Source organism: Mus caroli, chromosome 7 (assembly GCF_900094665.2).
Source record: "Mus caroli chromosome 7, CAROLI_EIJ_v1.1, whole genome shotgun sequence".
NCBI classification, from domain to species: domain Eukaryota; kingdom Metazoa; phylum Chordata; class Mammalia; order Rodentia; family Muridae; genus Mus; species Mus caroli.
In genome coordinates, this window is record NC_034576.1 from 47,626,791 (window position 1) to 47,647,361 (window position 20,571).

General features: G+C 53.0%; 2 protein-coding genes across 3 annotated transcripts; one reads left to right on the forward strand and one right to left on the reverse strand.

Moving 5' to 3' along the window:
* Window positions 1-1,655: 1,655 nt before the first annotated feature.
* On the reverse strand, window positions 1,656-18,070 carry LOC110298382 (galactoside 2-alpha-L-fucosyltransferase 3). 2 transcript variants are annotated; one of them, XM_021167595.2, is made up of 3 exons: window positions 18,008-18,070; window positions 8,271-8,382; window positions 1,656-3,478 (listed from the first exon to the last, which is right to left on the reverse strand). In XM_021167595.2, the coding sequence occupies exons 2-3, from the start codon at window positions 8,365-8,367 to the stop codon at window positions 2,406-2,408; spliced, it is 1,170 nt and encodes a 389-aa protein (XP_021023254.1). In that variant the 5' UTR covers window positions 8,368-8,382; window positions 18,008-18,070; the 3' UTR covers window positions 1,656-2,405. The 2 variants fall into 2 exon arrangements, with proteins under 2 accessions (XP_021023254.1, XP_021023253.1); XM_021167594.1 differs by lacking the exon at window positions 18,008-18,070 and adding an exon at window positions 11,500-11,524.
* Window positions 15,520-18,637, forward strand: Ntn5 (netrin 5). The gene is made up of 3 exons (XM_029479279.1): window positions 15,520-15,634; window positions 17,217-17,290; window positions 17,975-18,637. The coding sequence occupies exons 1-3, from the start codon at window positions 15,520-15,522 to the stop codon at window positions 18,446-18,448; spliced, it is 663 nt and encodes a 220-aa protein (XP_029335139.1). The 3' UTR covers window positions 18,449-18,637.
* Window positions 18,638-20,571: the final 1,934 nt, after the last annotated feature.

The window sequence follows — 20,571 nt, forward strand, 5'->3', positions numbered from 1 at the left end:
GTACCTTGAATAAATACACTAATAAAATTGACTTTGGACGGAGAAGAAAGCTGAGGCCCAGAGAGATTTGTTACTTGCCTGAAGTCAGTAAACAGAGAAGTGGAACTCAAAGTCGGAGGCCAGTCTCTATTTTCTGGTTGTTGCAAATCTTAGCCATTCTTCCTTTTCTTGAACTAGTCTCACCGTGCACTCCCTGGCTCGCTGTCTCTCTCTGTGCACGCCTCACATGGTATATGAATGGAGGTCACAGGAAAAGAGCCTGAGTTCTCTCTTGTCAAATGGACCCCGGGGAATTAAGCTCAGGCTGGCACGCTTTGTGGCAAGCATCTTTCCCACTGAGCCACCTCACTGGCCCACGGGCCTCACTTTTTAGTCCTTCAGCTCTTGGCAATCTTCCTGCCTCATTTAGCTAATTGCTGAGAGTGCAGGCACGTTTCACCAGACCCGGTGTTCTGAGCCATTTTTAAAGTGTGCCATTCACTGGGGGTGGTGTTCACACTGTGGGCCAACCAGCCCTCTCAAACTGTCTTATAAAAAAAACCAAATAAACCCTGTGCCGGAGAAACACCCCTCCCTGACCTGCTCCAAGGCCCTGGCATCCACAGACCTTTCTCTCTATGAATTTGCTTTACTGGATATTTCATCTACTTTGTGTCTCTTTGCCTGGGTCATTTCCATGCTCGTAAGTGCAGCCATTTCCTCAGAAGCACATAGCTAAGAAGGGTGCAGCTGGACACAGCAGCTGGTGTGCAAAGCCTGTGCATTGTACAGTATAACTTGGGGTCACTCACGCCCCACAGCCTCTGCTCTTCCGGCTGAGGAGGGTGGAGAGGACTGTCTAGCCACGAGCCTACTACTGATTGAGCTCATTTGGGCTGAGCCATTAGGTACTTCCTCACCTGCATGAGACTCAGCTCAGATCTAGTTACAAGTGAACAGCTTTCTTCCAGAAAGCTTACAACCTGAGCTCCATGGGCACAAAGGTTGCGGTCACTTACACATAAGCCAAAGTTTTGGGGTCCTTCTTGGAAGAACCTGGCAGGCTCGAACAGCTTCCCAGTATAGCTAGGATCATACCCTGCCTGACTCAACCCAATATTCCCCCGTTATCATTTGATTTACACACTGATTGAAAGACAGGCTTCTAAGGTCAACAGGAAATTCACGTGTGTGTGGGGGGGGGGCTGTGTGTGTGTGTGTGTGTTGCTGAGAATGGAAGCCAAGGCCTCTGAGAGCTAAGCCGTACCTGGCCTGTCAGCCAGAGCACAAGAGGTGCTTGCTCCTTGTGTGTGTCTTTCATGTGGTGTGTGTTCCACCATATTTCCCCTTAGTGCCTGTGGGATGGGATGGGGTAAGGCCAATAGGGTACTCAGGACTACAGAACACTGCCTATCTTAGCAGTTGGTCTCCACTCTGCCATTATGTCCCCTTTAGTGTGTGTGTCTGTAGTCACCAGTTCTAATGTGTCATGGACCACCTCATCCTAGCCAGCTACAGCCACAGTGACCCTATTTCCACATCATCGAAGGAGTCTGAGAGGGGACACTATGGACAAGGCTGTGTCTGCCTGCTTACTTGGCTTCCCCTTCAACTCCCCTGCTAAGAGACTAGGGCGTCTTCAACCCACTCAAGAGCTGGGCAAATATTTGCTGGATGAATGTGGAATTTATTACCATTGGCAGATTACTAGCCCTTCCTAGGGCTTTACAAAGTAAAAGCCGTTTGTATCTTTGTTCAAGCAAGGCCAAGCAAACACGAAGCTGGGCAGGGCAGGGCGCCCTTCATCTCACACCTCCCACTGCCATCTGCTTGCCTCCTGCTAAAGAGCCTCTGTGTCCCACCATGCCTGATGAGACCAGAGCAGGGGACAATAACCAGGTCCCCAGCCAGGGCTGAGGTAGCTCAGAGGTTTTGTGCTCTAGGCGAGTGAGTGTGCTAGAAACGGCCTTCTACACCCTTTGGGTGGTATGAGGCAGCAGGTCGAGCAAGGCACAGACAGCAAGCCAGTGAGCAGAACCCCTCCACAGCCCCTGTATCAGCTCCTGCCTCCAGGTTCCTGCTGTGATTTTCCTCAGTGAAGGGCTGTGATGTGAAAGTGTAAGCTGTAAGCTGAAGTAGGCTCTTTGCTCCCCAACTTGTTTACTGTCATGGTGTTTTATCAGAGCCGTAGAAACCCTAGCTACACACTGGCCTCCATGAGACAGCACTCCAGATGCAGCGAATGGTAGGCCTACAGTGGCTAGCAGTGGGCAATGAGGAGCTCAAAGCACCCGCGTGTGCTGCTGCTCAGCTAAGCCCAGACTGTGCTCAGAGCACCAGGAAGGCAGTGAGGTGACATCACTGACCTGTGGTCACTCAGCTGCAAAGCATGGAAGACAGGACTGGAAACCCACTGAGCATGTGCACTACAGCAAGGTCCCCCAGTGCCTCTTGGGGGCTCTGGTTGAGGCATGGCCAGAGCCTACTGTGTTTGGCTGTCCCAGGTCAGCAGCGATGCCCACCCACTCGGGCAGGTAAGCTGCTTCTGGCTTGAAAACCGTGTGGAAGGGGGAGTTGGGCTGGGTAAAGTTAGCCAGGTAAACAGTGTCCCCACCCGTGAGGTAGGCAGCCCAGATCCCAAAGGTCCCCAGCGTGATGACGGTGTGGTTGCACTGCATGAGCAATGCAATGTCCTTGGCAGGCGATCCCTGAAGGCCATTGCCTGCAAAGGCCACGTCCCCTCGGGAGGCAGTGATGCTCTTCCGGCACCAGGCCATGTCATCACTGGTGACCACGAAGACTGGAGATGAATACCGTGCCCGGAACCTGTCTAGGGCCTTTTTCAGGTAACCCCGGTCAGCCACCACGCCCTTCCACACCTTGGGCATGACACGCACATAGTCCCCTCGGCGCACATGGACACCCACAAAGGTACTCGGCTGGCTCCCATTCACCCGCAGGCCACGCAGGAAGGCCTGGGCCTCCTCACGCACGTGGTCGTGCAGGGTGAACTCCTTCAGGATCTCTGGGCGCAGGTGGTGGTAGAAAGTCCAAGAGCACGGATATCCCGTGAAGCGCACATAGTGCCCCGGGATGTGGCGGTAACGCTCCTCCATCCAGTCGTTGAGGTGGTAATTCTGCCACGGGATCCTTTTGGCTGTGTCGCTGTGCAACACCGGGAGGCTGATCCTGAAGATGGGCGCTAGTGTGCTGTGCATGGACGCAGGGATGAAGGCAAGCCGTCCGTTCATCCGGGCCAGTGCAAACAGCGTGGCATATTCACCCATCTGGTTCCCCAGGCGGCCTTTGACTCTGATGGTGAACATGCCCTCCCGGGGCATGTGTCTTGGAGGGAAGACCACAAGGGATGTCGAGGCCCAGGGGGCAGGCACCAGACCTAGGCGCCGGTGGCAGTGGAAGATAGTAGACACCACGAAGATCACGAAGAAGAGGTAGAAGGTGGAGAGGGGTGGGCAGATGGCCCTGAGTCGCTGGAGCACTGTGAGAGAAGACAGGAGTCAGGAGGCATGGCAGGGTTGCGAGTCTCCTACCCAGCCCATGTAATAGTCCACTGAGCACATGGTGGAGGTCTGAGAACACAGCCACTCAAGAAGTGTTTCTGTCTGGCTCTGAGGCCAGCCCCCACCCTTTACTGGCAACATGATGGGTCTTACTGTACCTCTGAATCTTTCTGTCACCTGTTCAATGAGCATGACTAGTTACAATCACCAAAAATGACCAGTTAGCCACCTCTGACCTGATTGCAGCCATTCCCATGATCCTAACAGTTATTACTGGGAGGACATGAAAACCTGGTCTACTACAGCAGCCCCTCCCTAGTCACAGTTTGACCTTCTAGACTCCGGTTACTTTGGGGCAAGTTGGGCTTGAAAATATTAAGTGGAAATTTCCAGAAGTAAATAATGTATAAGTTCTAAGTTTTGTACCGAGGGTGATGAACTCTTTAACGTCAGTCACCCTTGATCCAGTGTGTCAGACTGTGTGCTCTGCATGCTTCGGTCACTGGGCTGTTATCCGGCCCATTGTGCTCAGGCTAGCAAGATGACTCAGCCAGCAGAGGCATTTCCAGGCAGGCCTCATGTCCTGAGCTCAATGCCTGGATGTCACAAAGCAGCAGGGGACAATCAGTTCCTGAAAGCTGACTTTCCCTCTGAGGAGGTTTGCAGCGCTATGCTCCAGTAACCCTTACCTTACTTTGTAATGGCTCCAAAGGGCAAGACTAATAATCACAGAGATTTCCCACATCGGGAAGGCTTTGTAAGAGGCTCCTTTAAATAGAGAAACTAACAGGGGCCGGGCAGTGGTGGCCTGCACCTTTAATATCAGCACTTGGGAGGCAGAAATAGGTGGATCTCTGTGAGTTTGAGGCCAGTCAATGAGAGTTCTAGGATGGCCAGAGAAACCCTGTCTCGAGAAAACACAAAGAAAACCAGAGAAACTAGCAGGACACGCTGGGTGCAGGGCGCTCACACCCATCCTCAGACCTCTTGTCTCAGCAGTGGCACAGTTACTTTGCTTGAGCTGTTTCTTTTTTTTTTTTTTTTTTTGGTTTTTCGAGACAGGGTTTCTGTGTGTAGCCCTGGCTGTCCTGGAATTCACTCTGTAGACCAGGCTGGCCTCAAACTCAGAAATTCTCCTGTCTCTGCCTCCCAAGTTCTGGGATTAAAGGCATGCGCCACCACTGCCCGGCGACTCGAGCTGTTTCTTACTGTGCTGGATTTATGAGCTCTACAGGGATTTATGGAAACAGAAAAGTGTAGAGGCTGTGCACTATCTGTGGCTTCAGATGGCCACTGTGCGCCTGCAGTATACCCACACCAGTGGCTGCACTTCTAATATCCTCCCATCATGCCCAGCCCACAAGGAATGATTGCTTCTGCTACACCCCAGGTGCTAGTGAACGTGGGAGAACAAAAGAGAATTCTCCACTTGTGCACTACAGAGGCCGGAACAGGCTGTGGTTACACAGACCAGTCTTGCCATTGATTTTGCTTCCTATGGGCTCATGTTCATTGTTCAGCTCAATCTCTGTGCTTCAGTTTCTTCTTTTGTAAGATGAGACTGGCCATAGTACCCATGAGCATTGCATTCTCTCATTGTCTGTGTTATAACAGATTCAGGCTGCCCAGAGCTCCTGACTCTGCAGCTCTGGGTAGACCTGTGCCTGCCAAGAGCAGTCAAATATAGCAAGTGAGACAAGCACCTGCTTCTGGGCCAGGACTCGGGGGGGGTGGGCAGTGCCAACTTTTTGTTTCTGAAACACTCTATAATAAGAGGTAGGCCTTATCAGTTTGGCCTTTATGTGTAGGTCTGTGTTCAGCCTGTTTCCTGGTAATCACTTCACTGGGATAGAATTTGCATATCTAAGAATCCACCCATGCCAGTGTTCTCCTAGTCCCACCAGTGTGGCCTCTGGTGTGCTCAGAGCTGACTAATCTGCTTCATCCCAAAGATTGTTTGTCCACAGCCCTGGCTGTGTCCCCCCTGCTACCTTACTTGGCTAAACTGGTCTCGTCCCTGTGACTTGCCGAGTCACATGGTTAGTATGTGGAAGGGTACAGCATCCGGCCTGGCAACTCACGCTTGTCTTTGGCCCGTCTCTATGCTAGCTTGTACGTGTTGCTTTCACTTCCTGCCTGTGATGGATGCTGTGATGGATGCTTTCACTTCCTGCCTGTGATGGATGCTGTGATGGATGCTGCTGTCATAGCTCACGATGTGGATGCTTTTTGGTTCCCTTGAGCACCTGTCTGGGGTGGCACTGCTGGGTCAAATGTGGCTGGTTTCAGGAAGCAGCAGCAGGTGTTAAGAGTCCCATTTCTCCATCTGCTTTCCTTTGCTACTGACTGGCTGTGGTGGGCACCATGCAGTGGGCCCTCACTGAGGAGACCACGGTTTTAACCTGCAGGTTCTGCCTTGGCACTGCTGGGCTTGTGTGGACTCTGATATGCACAACTCATCTATGCGGTTAGTTTTTCTCATCAACATGACATAAGTTACCTGGGATCTTTCTGACAGAAAACACCTCCATCAGATAGCCTGTAGGGGAGTTTATGGGGGCATTTTCCTGATTAATTATTATGGGAGGTCCAACCTTACCATGGGCAGTGCCACCTCTGGGCAGGTGGCCCTAGGTTATAGAAGAGCAAACTACAGACAGCAAGCCACTAAACAGCACTGGCTCCATGGTCTTCGCTTCAGTCCCTGCCTCCAAATTCCTGCCGTGAACTCCTGTCCTGACTTCCATTTATGAAGGACTGTAAACTTCAGGCTGAAACAAATCCTTTCCTCCCCAGGTTGTTTTTGGTCCTGATGTTTATCACAGCAGCAGAAAAAAAGACTAGCGCACCACCCTAAGGACAAGGCAAACAACCGCTTCCTCTCTTTATGTATCCAGACTCCAGCTCTCTCAGGGCCCCACAAAGTCTTCAGGTGTCTGCTGAACCATACTGATATCTGCTCCACCGTACTGATATCTGCTGCACCATACTGATATCTGCTGCACCACACTGATATCTGCTCCGCCATACTGATACCTGCTTATTCTCTGTCCAAGCCTCAGTATTAGGCAGGCCCCCTCAGCTCCTGTATCCCAGGGCTTTATTATTAACCATTTCTGGAAGTCGGAACATTCTTGGAGTTTCAAAGGTCAGGCAGTTCTCACCACAGGACACAGCACAGCACACAGAAATACAATGCCTGCCAGCACTGCACTGCTTCACTTGCCACAAAGCAAATCCATCCTCCCCCACCCCAGCTCCTTTTTTTCTCATCCCATTTTCTTTCTCCTGACTCTCTACTCAACTCGAAGCGTATCGCCCAGCCCAGCCAGAGCACCAGGGAGCAGAGCTGGGCCAGAGAACCTGGGCAGAGACAAGAAAGGGCTCAAGATGGCTTTGGGAGAGGGAGTGGACCTTGGAACACTTCCTGGTAAAGGCAGCAGCTTTGGGAAGTGCCCTGTTGCTGCCATCTTGAGGTGAGGCCCAGCCTTCATCCAGCTATGCCGAGAGTGCCCTCTGGAGGCTGTTCCACAGCAAGGCCTGGAAGACTCAGTGGAGAGGCTGTGCTACCCACCTCCTTTGCCTGAGGCTGCAGACAGAGACCCTCTACCCGAGTTGTGGAGAGCAAACAGGCTTGAGCTCTCCCGAGGCCAGACCCTGTGAGGGTTAGGGTCTCGATACTTGGGGAGCTCCATAGCATCCCTGAATTGAGGACCAGCCACTTCCTGGAGGGCTTGGCTTCCCCACAGCAGATGCCTTCTGGGGGTCCCCCAGCCAGCTCAGGCACCCAGAGCAAAGTGAGGAGGAGAGCTTCCTCAGAGACAGCGTAGGGACTTACCACACTAGGCAGGCAGGATCCTGCAGCACCCAGACCTTCTCTGGATGTCTGACAGCCATCTGTCCTGCTCCACAGAGAGCCATTCGCAATTGTCTACAGAATTCCTGTCTTCCTGTCTTTCTGACTAGAAAGTGGCCTGACAGTGCCAAAGCTGGGGCAAACTGGGGAGGACTTGCTGGACCCACAAGTCCCATGTGTCACCCTATGGCTCACACAGCCCTTGCTGGGGACATGGGTCTCAGATGTGGGATCCGTTGGCCTGAGCCTTCTCTTAAAGCTTAGTCCTCCTGCATCTGTGGGTCTTGTAGCTCTCATTTGTCCTTGTCCCTGCTCCTCTAAGATCCCAGCCTCAAGGGTCACCTGGCAGTACAGAGGGATTTCTTACTCCCAGGGCACCAGGTCCCTGAGTCTTGTCCTGGGCCAGTTCTGCACACTGGCAAGACAGTAGCTATGAATGGGGTGGGTGCTCAGGAACAAACCACACATATTCTCGTCTTGCTCAGAGGGAAGCCACAACACTCAGATGTTCAGACACAAGTTGTGGAAGTGTTTCAGGCTAAAAGCCCTGGGGCCTTTATCTACCAGTGGCTGGCGGGGGGGGGGGGGAGCTGCCTTTGGCTTTTGCTACCTTCTTTTTCCTCCCCAAGTTCAGCCAGGCTGAAAGTCTTCTCCGCTGCGCTCCTTGCAGGCAGCACTGGCCTCTGGTTTCCCCTACAGCAGGTCTGAGGCTGGGAATTTTAGAGCTTGAAAGCAACTGTCCTTAACACCGAGTTAATGCACTTGGGGCAGGAGGCTGCAGGATGGGGAGGGGCTGGCTGGCTTGGGGTCAGCCAAAAGCAGGGGCTGGCAAGCTAAACTCCAGAGGTGCTGAGGCAAGTGGGAACAGGCCAGGACCCCAATCCTAGAACCCCCAGCTGTAGTCGTACCCCTACCTGCTTGAATCCTTCTAGGCCGGCTTGTTCGGGGCCACCAAGTTGCAAGCCTGCTGGGGGCGACAGTGCTCCTGTCCCACGCAGTCTCGGGTGGCATGGCTGGCAAGGGTCCCTGTGGGAAAGCGTGGCTGCTGTTGGCTAGGGTTTGGGTGGGCGGTAGTGTTGGATTCTGCGGGCTCTGCTTTCAGCTCCCGCCCAGAACCCCCACTAGCCTGGGCTGAGAACAGCCACTCTCCCTCCTCCCGAGAGCCCACCAAGTGCTGCTCCTACAGAAGAGTGTGGGATGACAGACTACAGGACACTCTTTTCTTCTCCAGGCAGGTTTGACCAATGGCTGGGCCCTAATAGCCAGGTAGGAGGTGCATGCTGAAGAGGGGCAGGCAGGCAGAGTCCCTTATGGATCCCACTGGCCCAGGGAGTTTGGATGGGCCTGCCACTGAGAGGTAGGAATGCTGTAGGCCCAGACGGGCAAGGGCTAGTTTCTGCCTAACCCCAAGAACACAGAGAACTCACAGCCTGGTACTTCACAGTGTTGAGAGCCAGAAGGTGGGACCTTGAAATTACCTAGCAAGAAACGTGTTTACATGAGAGGCTGGGGTGGGGGAGGCTATGGGTGGATAATGGCTCAGACTCCTGGGGGCAGGGACCAGGCCTATGGACTGGGCAAGGGAGGCACCCTGCCTGGGAAATGTCAGTGGAGCACAGGGCTCTGATGTCCGGAGGTAAGGGTACATGCAGGGGGCTCAGGAAAGTCCTAAGATCCCCAGTCCTATGCGGGGGGGGGGGGGGGAGGGGGACGGGGGGTGCTTAAAGCCTTAGTCCTCTGGCTCCTAACACTCCCTGGGCTCTGGATTTCTGGTTTCTAAGTGCCTTGGCATCGGGCACACACCTTATGCCACCTCCTGCTTTTTTTTTCCTCCCATATCATCTACACCCCAGCATCGGCTCCCCCATCTGCTCCCGGGGGCCTGAGTGCTGTGGAGTGTGTAGGGATTTGGATCCAGGTCTGAGATTTGGGGTAGCAGGTGGGGCCACCTCCCAGCAAGTCCCAGAAATGTAAGTGCAGGGTCCCAACACCCTGGGCCCTAAAGGAAGGCCAGGCTCTGCCTTCTTCCCAGTGCCTGAGGGGTCTGCTCTCCAGCTCCCTCACCACCACCTTCCCGCAGCACTCTTCTCTGGCTACATGCCTGAGGGGAAAGGGTTAAGGTGGAGGGCTGCAGTAGGTGGCAGAGAGGCCAGGGGTTTTTTTTTTTGGTTTTTTTTTTGGCAATAATCCCCCTTCCGTGCCCTGGGTGTGGAGAACAAGGTTAGAACCCCATGTGGGAAAGGCTTCCACTCTGACCCACGTGGGCCAAGGCCTCTTCTTCTGATTTTCTGCCAGGCTGTAGTAGCTCTCCTCTCCCTCTTGAGCCTCCCCTGGGCTTTCATGCCTGTCTCTGAGCCTACCTGCTCTTCCCTCCCAGCCCCAGAGCCTCCTAGCTTCATGCCATCCAACTACCCAGCCGGACACCCGGTGCTCTGCCCTGCCCTGTCTAGCCTCCGGCTTTCCCCGGGTCTGTGTTGGACTCTGCTCCTCTTCTTTGTGGGCTTCCTCCCTCGGCCAGGCTCCTCCATCTCTTCCTTGACTCGCTCTCCTAGGTTTTCACATCTGTCGGTTCTGCTGGCTCCTCATCTCCCCTCACCCTCTCCCCAGGGCCTCTACCCCTCGACACTGATGGATAACTTTGGGGTGTTAAGCTCTGGATTAGTTCAGGCAAAATTCTCGATTTTGCTTGCGTTCTTTCCCTGTGGGTTATGTAAACAGTAATTCTCCCCAGATGGAACTATTTTCCTCGCTTCAAGGCAGCTGGGGAGGGGGCTCAGGCAGGACCGGGAGGAATGCAGGGTCTGCAGGAATCCTCAGCAAGGTGGACACCGACTGACCCCATCTGCCACCTCTGTCTACAGGTGCCGGCTCTACTGTGACCACGCCCATTACCCTCAGCCTCTTGCTCCTCCTTAGCCAGGCCACCTCAGACCCATGCTATGATCCAGGAGGGCGCCCTCGCTTTTGCCTCCCACCAGTGACCCAGTTGGTTGGCAAGGCAGCAGCCCCCTGCTCTCAGACCTGTGCTCTTCCTGCAGCCAGCCCTGGCCCTGCCTGCAACGGTAGTCTGACCCTGGATCTGGACGGCTCCTTCCTCTTGACATCTGTCACCCTGCGTTTCTGCACGGCAGGACCTCCAGCCCTGGTTCTTTCTGCTGCCTGGGCCACTGGGGGGCCCTGGAGGCCACTATGGCGTAGGCCTGCCTGGCCTGGGGCTCTGGGGGGCCCCAAGAAGGTAACCTTTCACTCCCCCCCAGGCCCCAAGACCAGGATAGTGGCCAGCTACCTCCGTGTGGAGTTCGGGGGCAAAGCAGGGCTGGTGACCACTGGAGTAAGAGGCCGCTGCCAGTGCCACGGCCACGCTGCCCGCTGTGCCACTCGGGCCCAGCCCCCACGCTGCCGCTGCCGCCACCATACCACTGGCCCAGGGTGTGAGAGCTGTCGCCCATCCCATCGAGACTGGCCCTGGCGACCTGCCACACCCCAGCACCCTCACCCGTGCTTGCGTAAGTCATGGGTCTTGCCCCCAATCCTTGACACTACTTGGCCCCCTGGGACAGCATGCCAACATGCATTGACCCCTTGTCCCAAAGCATGCGGAGTGTTCTCTTCCCTTCAGAAATGCTTTTCCTCCCTTGCTCTCACAGTGCTGTGCTCTGGTTCTCTTTCCTTGTTTGCCAAGCATGTCAGACACACAGACACACAGAGAAACACACACACACACACAGAGGAAACCCTCTGTCAGGGACTCCACCCACCAGATGTAACCAGTAGGCGCACTAAAGCAGTCCTGGGAAGATCATATCCCAGGGTCTGGTGTGGCACTGGGTTTGGGCAAGGGTGCAGGCAGACATACTTCCTGACTCCTGGGAGAGCCGGCACAGGCGATATTTAATCGTGGAACATTCTGATGGCCCACCAGCTGCCAGCCTACTGTCCTGTTGAGGAGACTGTAGCCATTATTCACTAACACAAAGCCACACTGTGTGACCTGCTATGACCATCTGCCTATCTCCCAGTGGGTGCTGCCATACTAGGTGAGCCTAAACACAACTAGGAGCAGCTTTAGCAGACAGCCTGGCTCAGTTTCCGCTCCTCTGCTCAGTTATGTGGTCTCAGGCAAGGGACCTGACCTCTCTGTACCTGTTTTCTCATCCTATAAAGTGGCTTAAGAACACTGTCCTTAAGGCTGCAGAGAACCAGGGAGCCAGAACCCTGGGGACAGGGCCCCTCCTCTGAGCGCCTCCATGAGTGACCTTCCCAGGTAGAAAGGAGCCTGGCAGGACGCAGAGCTGAGATGATTCTTAGGGACTTGTCTTCCTAGGTGCTGCCACCCCCAGAACACGCTCTGGCCTCTCTTCCTCCAGCCACACTGTCAGCTCCGTTGATTGTGACTGATATTTTTCCCTCTTGAAGAAAGAAAGTATTTCAGTAGAGCCCACAGCTAACAGACTTAATTGTAAAGGGACTTTGAATTTTAAAAGAGATTGGATGTTTTAAAAGGATTGAAAATTTAATATGTAAGAATTTGCAAAGACTGTAGACTTTTAAAGTTATTTAGATCTTGGGGATGAATAAGAAAGTAAGGGTGAGAGAATTCTGCCAATTTCTGAGCATATCTATCCCAATTATACATTCTGGAACTGGGGAAATAACCACAGCATGTGTTCAGGGACCTGCTGGGCCTACTGTGAGTCAGACATCAGTCAAAACTCCATTAATCACCTGCCCTCCATAAGCCCCTACTTTAACTGGAGGANCACAATGTTTCTTGGGATCTCCTGGAATCAGTGTCAACTCAGAACCAGTATCCAGCAGACCCCGAAAAGTCTGATTATTTCCTTTTCCCCAGTGTACAGTTACCCTTGTAAAAGGCCGTAGGTCCCTCTGGAGAAGAACTGGAGAAAGGCTAACAGCAAAACTTTTAGGTGTCTTATTGAGATCCTTCCTCAGGGGAACCTGGCCACCCCTTCATTCAAAGGGTTCTGGGTCTGCAAACTGGCTCAAGTCTGGAAATTGATTCACTGGCCAAGATTGCCTTTTGCCACGATCCAATTTAGCCTTTCTTTCATTTGAGAATTTTTCTGCTTATACAGATCAAACAGATATGAAACAAACTTCTGACACCTTTTTTAACTGTGCAAGCTTCCATATTAAACCTAGAATCTCCACTCAGAGGGCCCATGTCAATAAACTCAGCCTGCTCTAGTTTTATGTTCCTTCCACCATTATCCCACACCCTTAAAATCCCTTCCCACACATATTCCCCAGACTTCTGCCTGAACAAATTAGCAAACTCATTAAGCTCCTTAGTAGTGTAGCATCATGGACTACACTTTCTTCCTCCCCTCTAGGGGCCTGTTTTTCCTTGAGTCTGGCTATAGGTCTAGAAGAAACTATTGGTGGGCCTTGAGAAACATCAGTATTGTCTTGTCTGGCATTTTCTTCTGCGAAAGTCACTGTTGGTTTATCCGACTCTGGGGGATTAATTCCCTCATGTGGTGAAGACATTATTACTTCAAGGGATGGGGCTGAGGGTACTACTTCCTCAGGTGAGGCAAGCCCGTGAGAATCTGAAGATTCAAAATTCTCAGCTTCGACACATCCCCATCCCAAGTTATAGGAGCTCTGTCTGTGACCTTGGAAGGAGAGCTAAATACCTTCAGGCTCGTGGGCAATTAATCCACTGACAGACAGATGCAGACAGACACACACACTTCTCAGATTTCAGGGAAACCAGTGTCCCAGCCTTCTGCCCTCCACCACCCCAGGGACCAGCAGAGGAGACCCACGTACCCTGATGCTGGGGTAGGCTTCATACAGGGCTTGGGCAGGGGCTGGATGCTAGGGAGGCTGTATCCCTGAGTGTGACCCATGTTAAGAGGACAGTCCGCCCTGGGGATCTGGATGAGAGGCAGTGACACGTTCCTGTGGCTTTATAGAGGGGTGGCTTGACTGAGCTGCCTGTCAGGTTGTTTCAGAAGGGGAAGTGAGACAAAGCCATTACCATACTCTGGGTCAGAAAGGAGCTAAAGTCTGCATCTGCACAGAGGCACTGGAGTCACCCTGCCACTCAGAATCACCCAATCCCCTGGGAGACAGCAGAGAGCCTCCCTGGACAGGGAGCAACAGAGGCTCAGGGGAGGGACTCATTTTCTCAAGGACATACAGCTACCACTTACCACAAGACTCCTCTGCTCTGCTCCAGGCCAGGCTCTCAGCCTCTAAGTCACATCTTTTCTTAGCTTGACCAGGTCTTCGGCTTTAACTTCTCTTTGGAATTCCTGGTAGAAGTACCAGGCCTGTGGATGCTGGATGAGCTCTCAATTTATGTGGGTGGGGTTTTGTTGTTTGTTTTAGGGTTTTCTTTTCTTTTTCACAATGTCACCATGCAGTTTTCACAGCCTGGAACTATGTAGACCTGGCTGGCCTTGAACTCATGGAGATCCACCTGCCTTTGCCTCCTGAGTGCTGGGATTAAAAGTGTGCCCACCATGCCCAGCAGGTTATGCGGTTTAAGAACTCTCCAGGCTTTCCTGTCCATCAGTACTCAGGGGGCAGAAGCAAGATCAGAAGTTCTAGGTTGGTCGGGGCTTCATGAGGGAGGAGCTCTCCCCTGAGCTGGTTCTCTCCCACCAGACAGACAGGTACACCAGGTTTCCTAGTGTTTCTGATAAGCAGGGGGGGTGGGAGGCACAGAGGTCCTTGTGCTCACAGACGAGCACTGGGGGAGCCAGGAATAGGGGTTGTCTCTTCACAAGAAGAGATGTGTCACCTGTTTCCCACCCAGAAGGTTGGGAATGGACATGGTTAATACCTGGTGGCCTTTGCATCACCCCGGATCCTCCCCAGCACCCTCACCTCGGGGTTGTTTCCTTAGTTAAATCTTTGCGAAAGATTTCACTTGTGCTTTACAAAGGGGTTTTCATGTCTTAAGCTGCTTTGCACACAGGACTGGGTTCCCTGTCACCAGGACACTTCACCACATTGTGCTGTGCCTAATTAACTATGCCTAAAATAAACTACTCGGGTCAGACTCTCAGTGCGAACCAACACCAGCTACCGAGTCATGTTGAAAAGAACTATCTTCTTACTGCCCATGGGTTGTTACCCAGCTGGCCGTGGTGGTCAAAGAGACCCCTGCAGTGGGGTTAGACAGTTACTGCCTTCAGGAATCTGAAAGATGCTCTCAGAAAAAGGCACATGTTTAACAAGCCTGTGGGCCCTGTGGAAGCTCACGGGGTTGCTGACCCAGCTCAGATGTTGCTTCTGGCTCTCTCGGGGGAGCACTGCCTTGGGCAGGTGACTTCACCTCTCTGTCTCATTCCCCCAACTACTATGGATGGGGGTGGGGATGTCCTGGATGACACACACTTGGGCCATGGTGCCTAGTGCATCGGAGCACTATAGGCCTAGCACATGCTCTGGCCTAAGTGTTTTTCTCAATCTCCCTGGACATAAACACAGCAAACGCCACCCCACAGTCTATAGAAGTACACAGCTATAGGATAGAGTGGGATTGACCCAACCCAGCCCATTCGTTCAGCACTATAACCTCCCAGGAGGGTCACAGGTTAACTGGTGACCCTTGGGATACCACCATTTATCGTGAGAATTAAGGTATCCTGGGAATGAGTCTCTAAAACCATAGAGCTGCGTTCTTTCCTGAGAACGGGAGGGTAGGAAGAAAGCTGAGGATGGGGGACGGATCTGGCCCTCATGTGCCCGGGTGACAGTTTCTGACCTCATCTTGTTCCTAGCCTGTTCCTGCAATCAGCATGCCCGCCGCTGCCGATTCAACTCCGAGCTATTCAGGTTGTCAGGTGGCCGTAGTGGGGGTGTGTGTGAGCGGTGCCGCCACCACACAGCTGGGCGGCACTGTCACTACTGCCAGCCAGGGTTCTGGAGGGACCCGAGCCAGCCCATCACTAGTCACAAGGCATGCAGGGGTGAGTGTGGCCTGAAGCCAAGCTGAAGGGGAAAGGACAGAGCTAGGATCTGTAATGGCAGGTACGGAGGTGGTTGTGAAGGAGGCAGCTAGAGTTTAGATTGTCGGGTTTGGGGACCAGGACGTGGATTTTGTGGGGAACCTATTGGCCCCGAGTAACTCTTGTGTTTTGTCACGAAGCCTGCCAGTGCCACCCAATTGGAGCAACGGGCGGGATGTGCAACCAGACCAGTGGCCAGTGTTCCTGCAAGTTAGGGGTCACAGGCCTGACATGCAATCGCTGTGGTCCTGGCTACCAGCAGAGCCGCTCACCCAGGATGCCCTGCCAACGTGAGTCCTATGGCACATGAAGCCGTAAGTCCTGAACTCAGGTAGGGGGAGATGGCATCCAGGTCTCTGGGGACAACTGCAGTGTGTGGCTTTGGCTTGATGAACCCTGAATCTTCTGAGACTCCGGGTGGGAAACTACAGACTCTTCAATCCTGGAAAGAAGGCCAAGGTTTTGGACCCCTGTTCTGACACGGGAAGGGGTGGGTCCTGGTGAGGGGACAGGATGGTTGTACTCTGGAGAGTCACATGACTGGATTCCTCCTGCTGATTTCTAGAGTTTACCTTGCATTTCTCCTCTGGTCTGACAGGAATTCCAGAGGCAACAACTACCCCTGCTACTACCCCTGTTGCATCTCAATCAGGTAAGAGGCTGGCACAGACATTCCCAGCAGCAAAGGGGGTCTGGGATGGGATGGCCGGGTCCAGAGGGCACCCAGCCTATCTTTGTTGGGTTTTGGTTTGTTTTGTTATGTTTCATTATTTTGTTTGTTTGTTTTGGGTTTTTTTGAGACAGGATTTTTCCGGGTAGCCCTGGTGGAACTTGGTCTGTAGACCAGGTTGGCCTTGAACTCAGAGAGTGGCCTGCCTTTGCCTCCCAAGTGCTGGGATCAAAGGTGTGTGCCACCATGACTGGGCTCCAGCCCTTCTTGAGGGTGCAGACAGTCCAGCTGTTTGTGGAAATGGGGAGGGGAGATAGGCTGTGGTCCAGGCCACAGAAGCCCACTGCAAAGAGGATGACCCTCTCCAGACCCACAGTGTCAAGGCTATTGCAATGTCTCCGTCAGCAGTGTGCACATGAGCCTTCAGAGATACTGTCAGCAGGATTATGGTAAGTGAGAGAGGAAAACAGGCCTGCCTTCTCCCCATCCTTCCACTTCCTTATTATAAATGGGAAAGGATGTTAGACCCTGAAGGACTGGTCTTCACCAGACAATGTTATCTGAGACAGAACAGCAGACAATGGTGGGAGACAGTGGGAGGAATCCCTGTTTCCTGTATCTCCTGGTCCCCCATACTCTCACACTTGCTGTGCATCCTGTCCTTGAGCCTGACCTCTCTGAGAGCTGGAAGGAATGGAGGGATGGAGATGAAGAGACGGCCCTGTCATATGCCTCCAGTCTCAGATCTGAGCCTTCGCCCCCCTCCCCACCCGTGCACAGCAGCGCCCAATCCTGAGGCCCATGAGCTCAGCTCTCAGATACTCAGGGGTTGGGCCTAGCCAGAAAAGGACGAACCACTCCTGGTCACCGCTTTCTGTCCCAGAGCACAGGCTGCTTTGCCCTCAGGATCAACTGACTTCAGAGTCACCCGTCTTTGAGGTGGGGCTTCTCCTGCTCACAGATCTGCCTTGCTAGCCAGCAACTAGCCCCGAGGTCTTCCTGGCCCTCACCACCACAGCACTGATTCACAGTAGCATGACATCAGTCAAGTCTCATGCCTTCCCACTCAATTCATTCTTTGGACAGCCAGTTTACCCCAGAGCCTTTCTGACAAGGCCCACCTCTCTGGAGGCCCCCACTCCTGGGAACAGGCTCACTGTGTAACACTAATGCTCTGGGCTTAGCTTAACATGCTGGTGCAGGCTCAGAACCTCCAGTTGTCAGGGGGCTGAGGCAGAGGGACACCAGTGACTTCTGGGTTGACTTAGGCTACAGAGTAAGTTCTAGACCAGCACCAACATTTTAGTGAGACCCTGGAATCTTGAGGCTACTGTTAATAGGAACATGACTCCAGGAGTCCCAGCCAGCATTATCTGATGGCCTTAGGATGCTCTCCCGGACTGATCTCTGGTGAGCATCCCTCTGGACCTCTGCCTCCCTCACCCTTCTTAATTTACTGCAACCCTAAAAACCCTGCTTCACATACTCTTCTGATCCCATCTTTAGGCACGCACACACACACACCCAATTTCCCACTCTCCACCCCCATGTCCTGCAACTCACATGGCCCTTACAACCACGATCTTGAATTTCGCCCCTCCCCCACTTCACATTCTACCAGCGTCCACCATCCCAAACCACAACATAACTTCTTCCCAACTTTAATCCTGGCCTCCCTTTAGACCAGTGGTTCTCAACCTTCCAAATGTAGTTCCTCCTGCTGTGGTGACCCTTCAACCATAAAATTATTCTCGTTGCTACTTTATAACTGTAATGTTGCTACTGTTATGAATTGCAAACGAATTGCAACGTAAATATCTTTTTCCCAATGGTCCAAGGAGACCACTGTGAAAAAGATCCGTAGTCCCACAATGGGGTCACGACCCGCAAGCTGAGAACCACCAATCTAGGCCCTTGCCTGACCCTTCCCACCGCCACGTGACGGTGCCATCTCCATCAGGCCTGCCCTCCTCGGGGCCAGCCTCCCACTTGCCTGAGGTGGTGTCTTCCCTCAGTTCTGCACGCCCAGGTTGCAGAGTCCGCACAGGTTTCAGCGTCCTCGTCGTCGTCGTCGCAGCCGTCTGAGGCGGTGGGCCCTGAGTGGTGGCGGCTAGCCGTGCACGTGCTGGCTGTGTTCAAACAGCGTGCGTGGCCCGTGCGCCGCGGCGGCCAGGAGGCCTGGGTGCCCCGTGCTGACCTGACCTGCGGCTGCCTGCGCCTGCGCCCTGGCGCTGACTACCTCCTGCTGGGCCGTGCTGCGCAGACCCACGACGACAACTATGACCCTACGCGCCTCATCCTGAACCGCCACGGCCTCGCGCTGCCCTGGAGGCCACGATGGGCCCGGCCGCTGCGGCGGCTGCAACAGAAGGAGCGCGGTGGTGCCTGCCGAGGCCTGCTGCCACCCACACGGAGCCCGGGGCCCAGGAACTAAAGTGAGCGATTAATGTAAGGTGTGAGTCCCCAGAGCCAATCAGAAGCTTCAGCGCCCGTGACGCCACTCCGCATGTGACGTTGCCTACGTTGGGACCGGAAGTGACTGCTTGGACCTGTGAGCCTTATAGGTTATTTGTCACAATAAAGGCTCATGTCTTGTGGAATTGTGTCTACAGATCACCACCCCGCCAATCCGGGTGTGTTAGGAGAGTCTTTCCAAAGCAACCGAAAAGGCCTTGATACACCAAGCTTAAATTCTAAATAAATTACCTGGGAGAGAGTGGCCAGTGTACTTGGAAGTGAAAGGACTCCCATGGAGTCACTGGGTTCTAGTAAGATTTGTGTTGCTTGATGATTAGCCAAAAGACAATAGACTAGGTATGGCTGGAAAAGGCAAGAAATTTGACAAAGGTGCCCAGTAGTCTCAGATCCAGAAAGTTTGGCGTTTAGATATTTTATTATTCTGATGGAGGAGGGGGAGGCTTCGACGACTATCATCTAATCTTGAAATATAGTCTAGATAGAGCCATGGTGGCCCAGTTCTCAGCACGTAGGAGGTGGGGGATCGGAAGTCCAGGGATTATTTAACAAGTGCAGTTTGAAGCTGAAACCTATTAATCGACATTAAGGCTTTGGAACAGGCCTGGCCCAGAGCAAGGACCCTATGAGTTTCCTGTTACTATTTGAATACCCAGAGGCCTCCCTTCCTCTGTGAGCACGCTGATGGGGAAGATCTTGCTAGGATACAGAGGTAGTGGGTGTTGAGGGCAGGGGGAGAGGGTTAAGGAAGTTCACAGGGGTTGTGGGAACCACCCAAGCTGCGGGAGCTCCTCCCACCCAAGAGCCTGCGTGTAGAAGATGAAAGCCCAGAGCAGAGAGAGCTTTATATGTTCCTTGTGACTCAAACTTTGTTTCTAGCAGCCGAAGCAAATTGGTGTGAAATCCACATCCGTACCACTTGCCGACCAGGCCCTTCCCTTCCCTTCCCTTCCCTCCCTCCAGATGTCAGCCCTGCCTGTCCCTGCACAGTAATGGGGGTGGCACAGGTGGCCACCAGACCTCAGAGAAGACAAATTCTGTTCACCTCACCAGCTAGACAAATGACTTCATGGTGTGTGTGGGGGGCGGGGGGTGGGGGTGATCTCCTGAAGTCTGTATTTGTTCCAGTAGGAATTTGCCCACAAGGAAGGGGCAAGAAAGGCAACTCCAGATGAAGTGAAAGGATTCTGGAAAGATCCAGAAACAGGCTGGACTGGAGCTCAACTCGGAGCGTGCTTGCTTAGTGTGCATGTGGCTCTGGGTTTGGTCCCCCACAAGCCCACTGTAAACTAGGTATAGTGGTAAATGCCTATCAGCCCAGCATTGAAGAGCTACAAAGCAGGAGGACCAGAAGTTCATTTTTAGCTACATAATGAGTTAGAGGCTAGCCTGGGCTACCAGAGATCCTATCTCAAAAATAACAGCAAAAGTTCAGAGGTTAAAGGCCTGGTGTAGCAGAGAGATTCAAGCAAGGTCTGTTTTACTCCTGTAATCTCAGCACTTGGAAGGCTGGAGCAGAAAAGGCTGCAGTTGGAGCTGGAGGCTAGCCTGCACTATACAGGGAAACCTTGTCTCAAAACACTATTTTTCACTGTACTATATGGCTTAAGAAAACAAACACTTGGGCCGGGGAGATGGTTCAGTGATTAAGAGCACCGACTGCTCTTCCAGAGGTCCTGAGTTCAATTCCCAGCAACCACATGGTGGCTCACAAGCATCTGTAATGGGATCCAATGCCCTCTTCTGGTGTGTCTGAAGACAGTTACAGTGTATTCATAGAAAACAAACAAATAAACCTTAAAAAAACAACAACAACAACAACAAAAAGACAGAAGCCTGTGAAGACAGAGGCAGATACTGGAATTAGATGGCCACAAGCCAGGAGTCACGGGTGTCCCCAAATCTGGAAGAGGCAGGATAACCCTTACTAACACCATAGTGTGGTTCTACCAACACCCTGGTTTTCAATTTTAAATTCTAGAATGTGGCCGGGCATGGTGGCGCACGCCTTTAATCCCAGCACTCGGGAGGCAGAGGCAGGCGGATTTCTGAGTTCGAGGCCAGCCTGGTCTACAAAGTGAG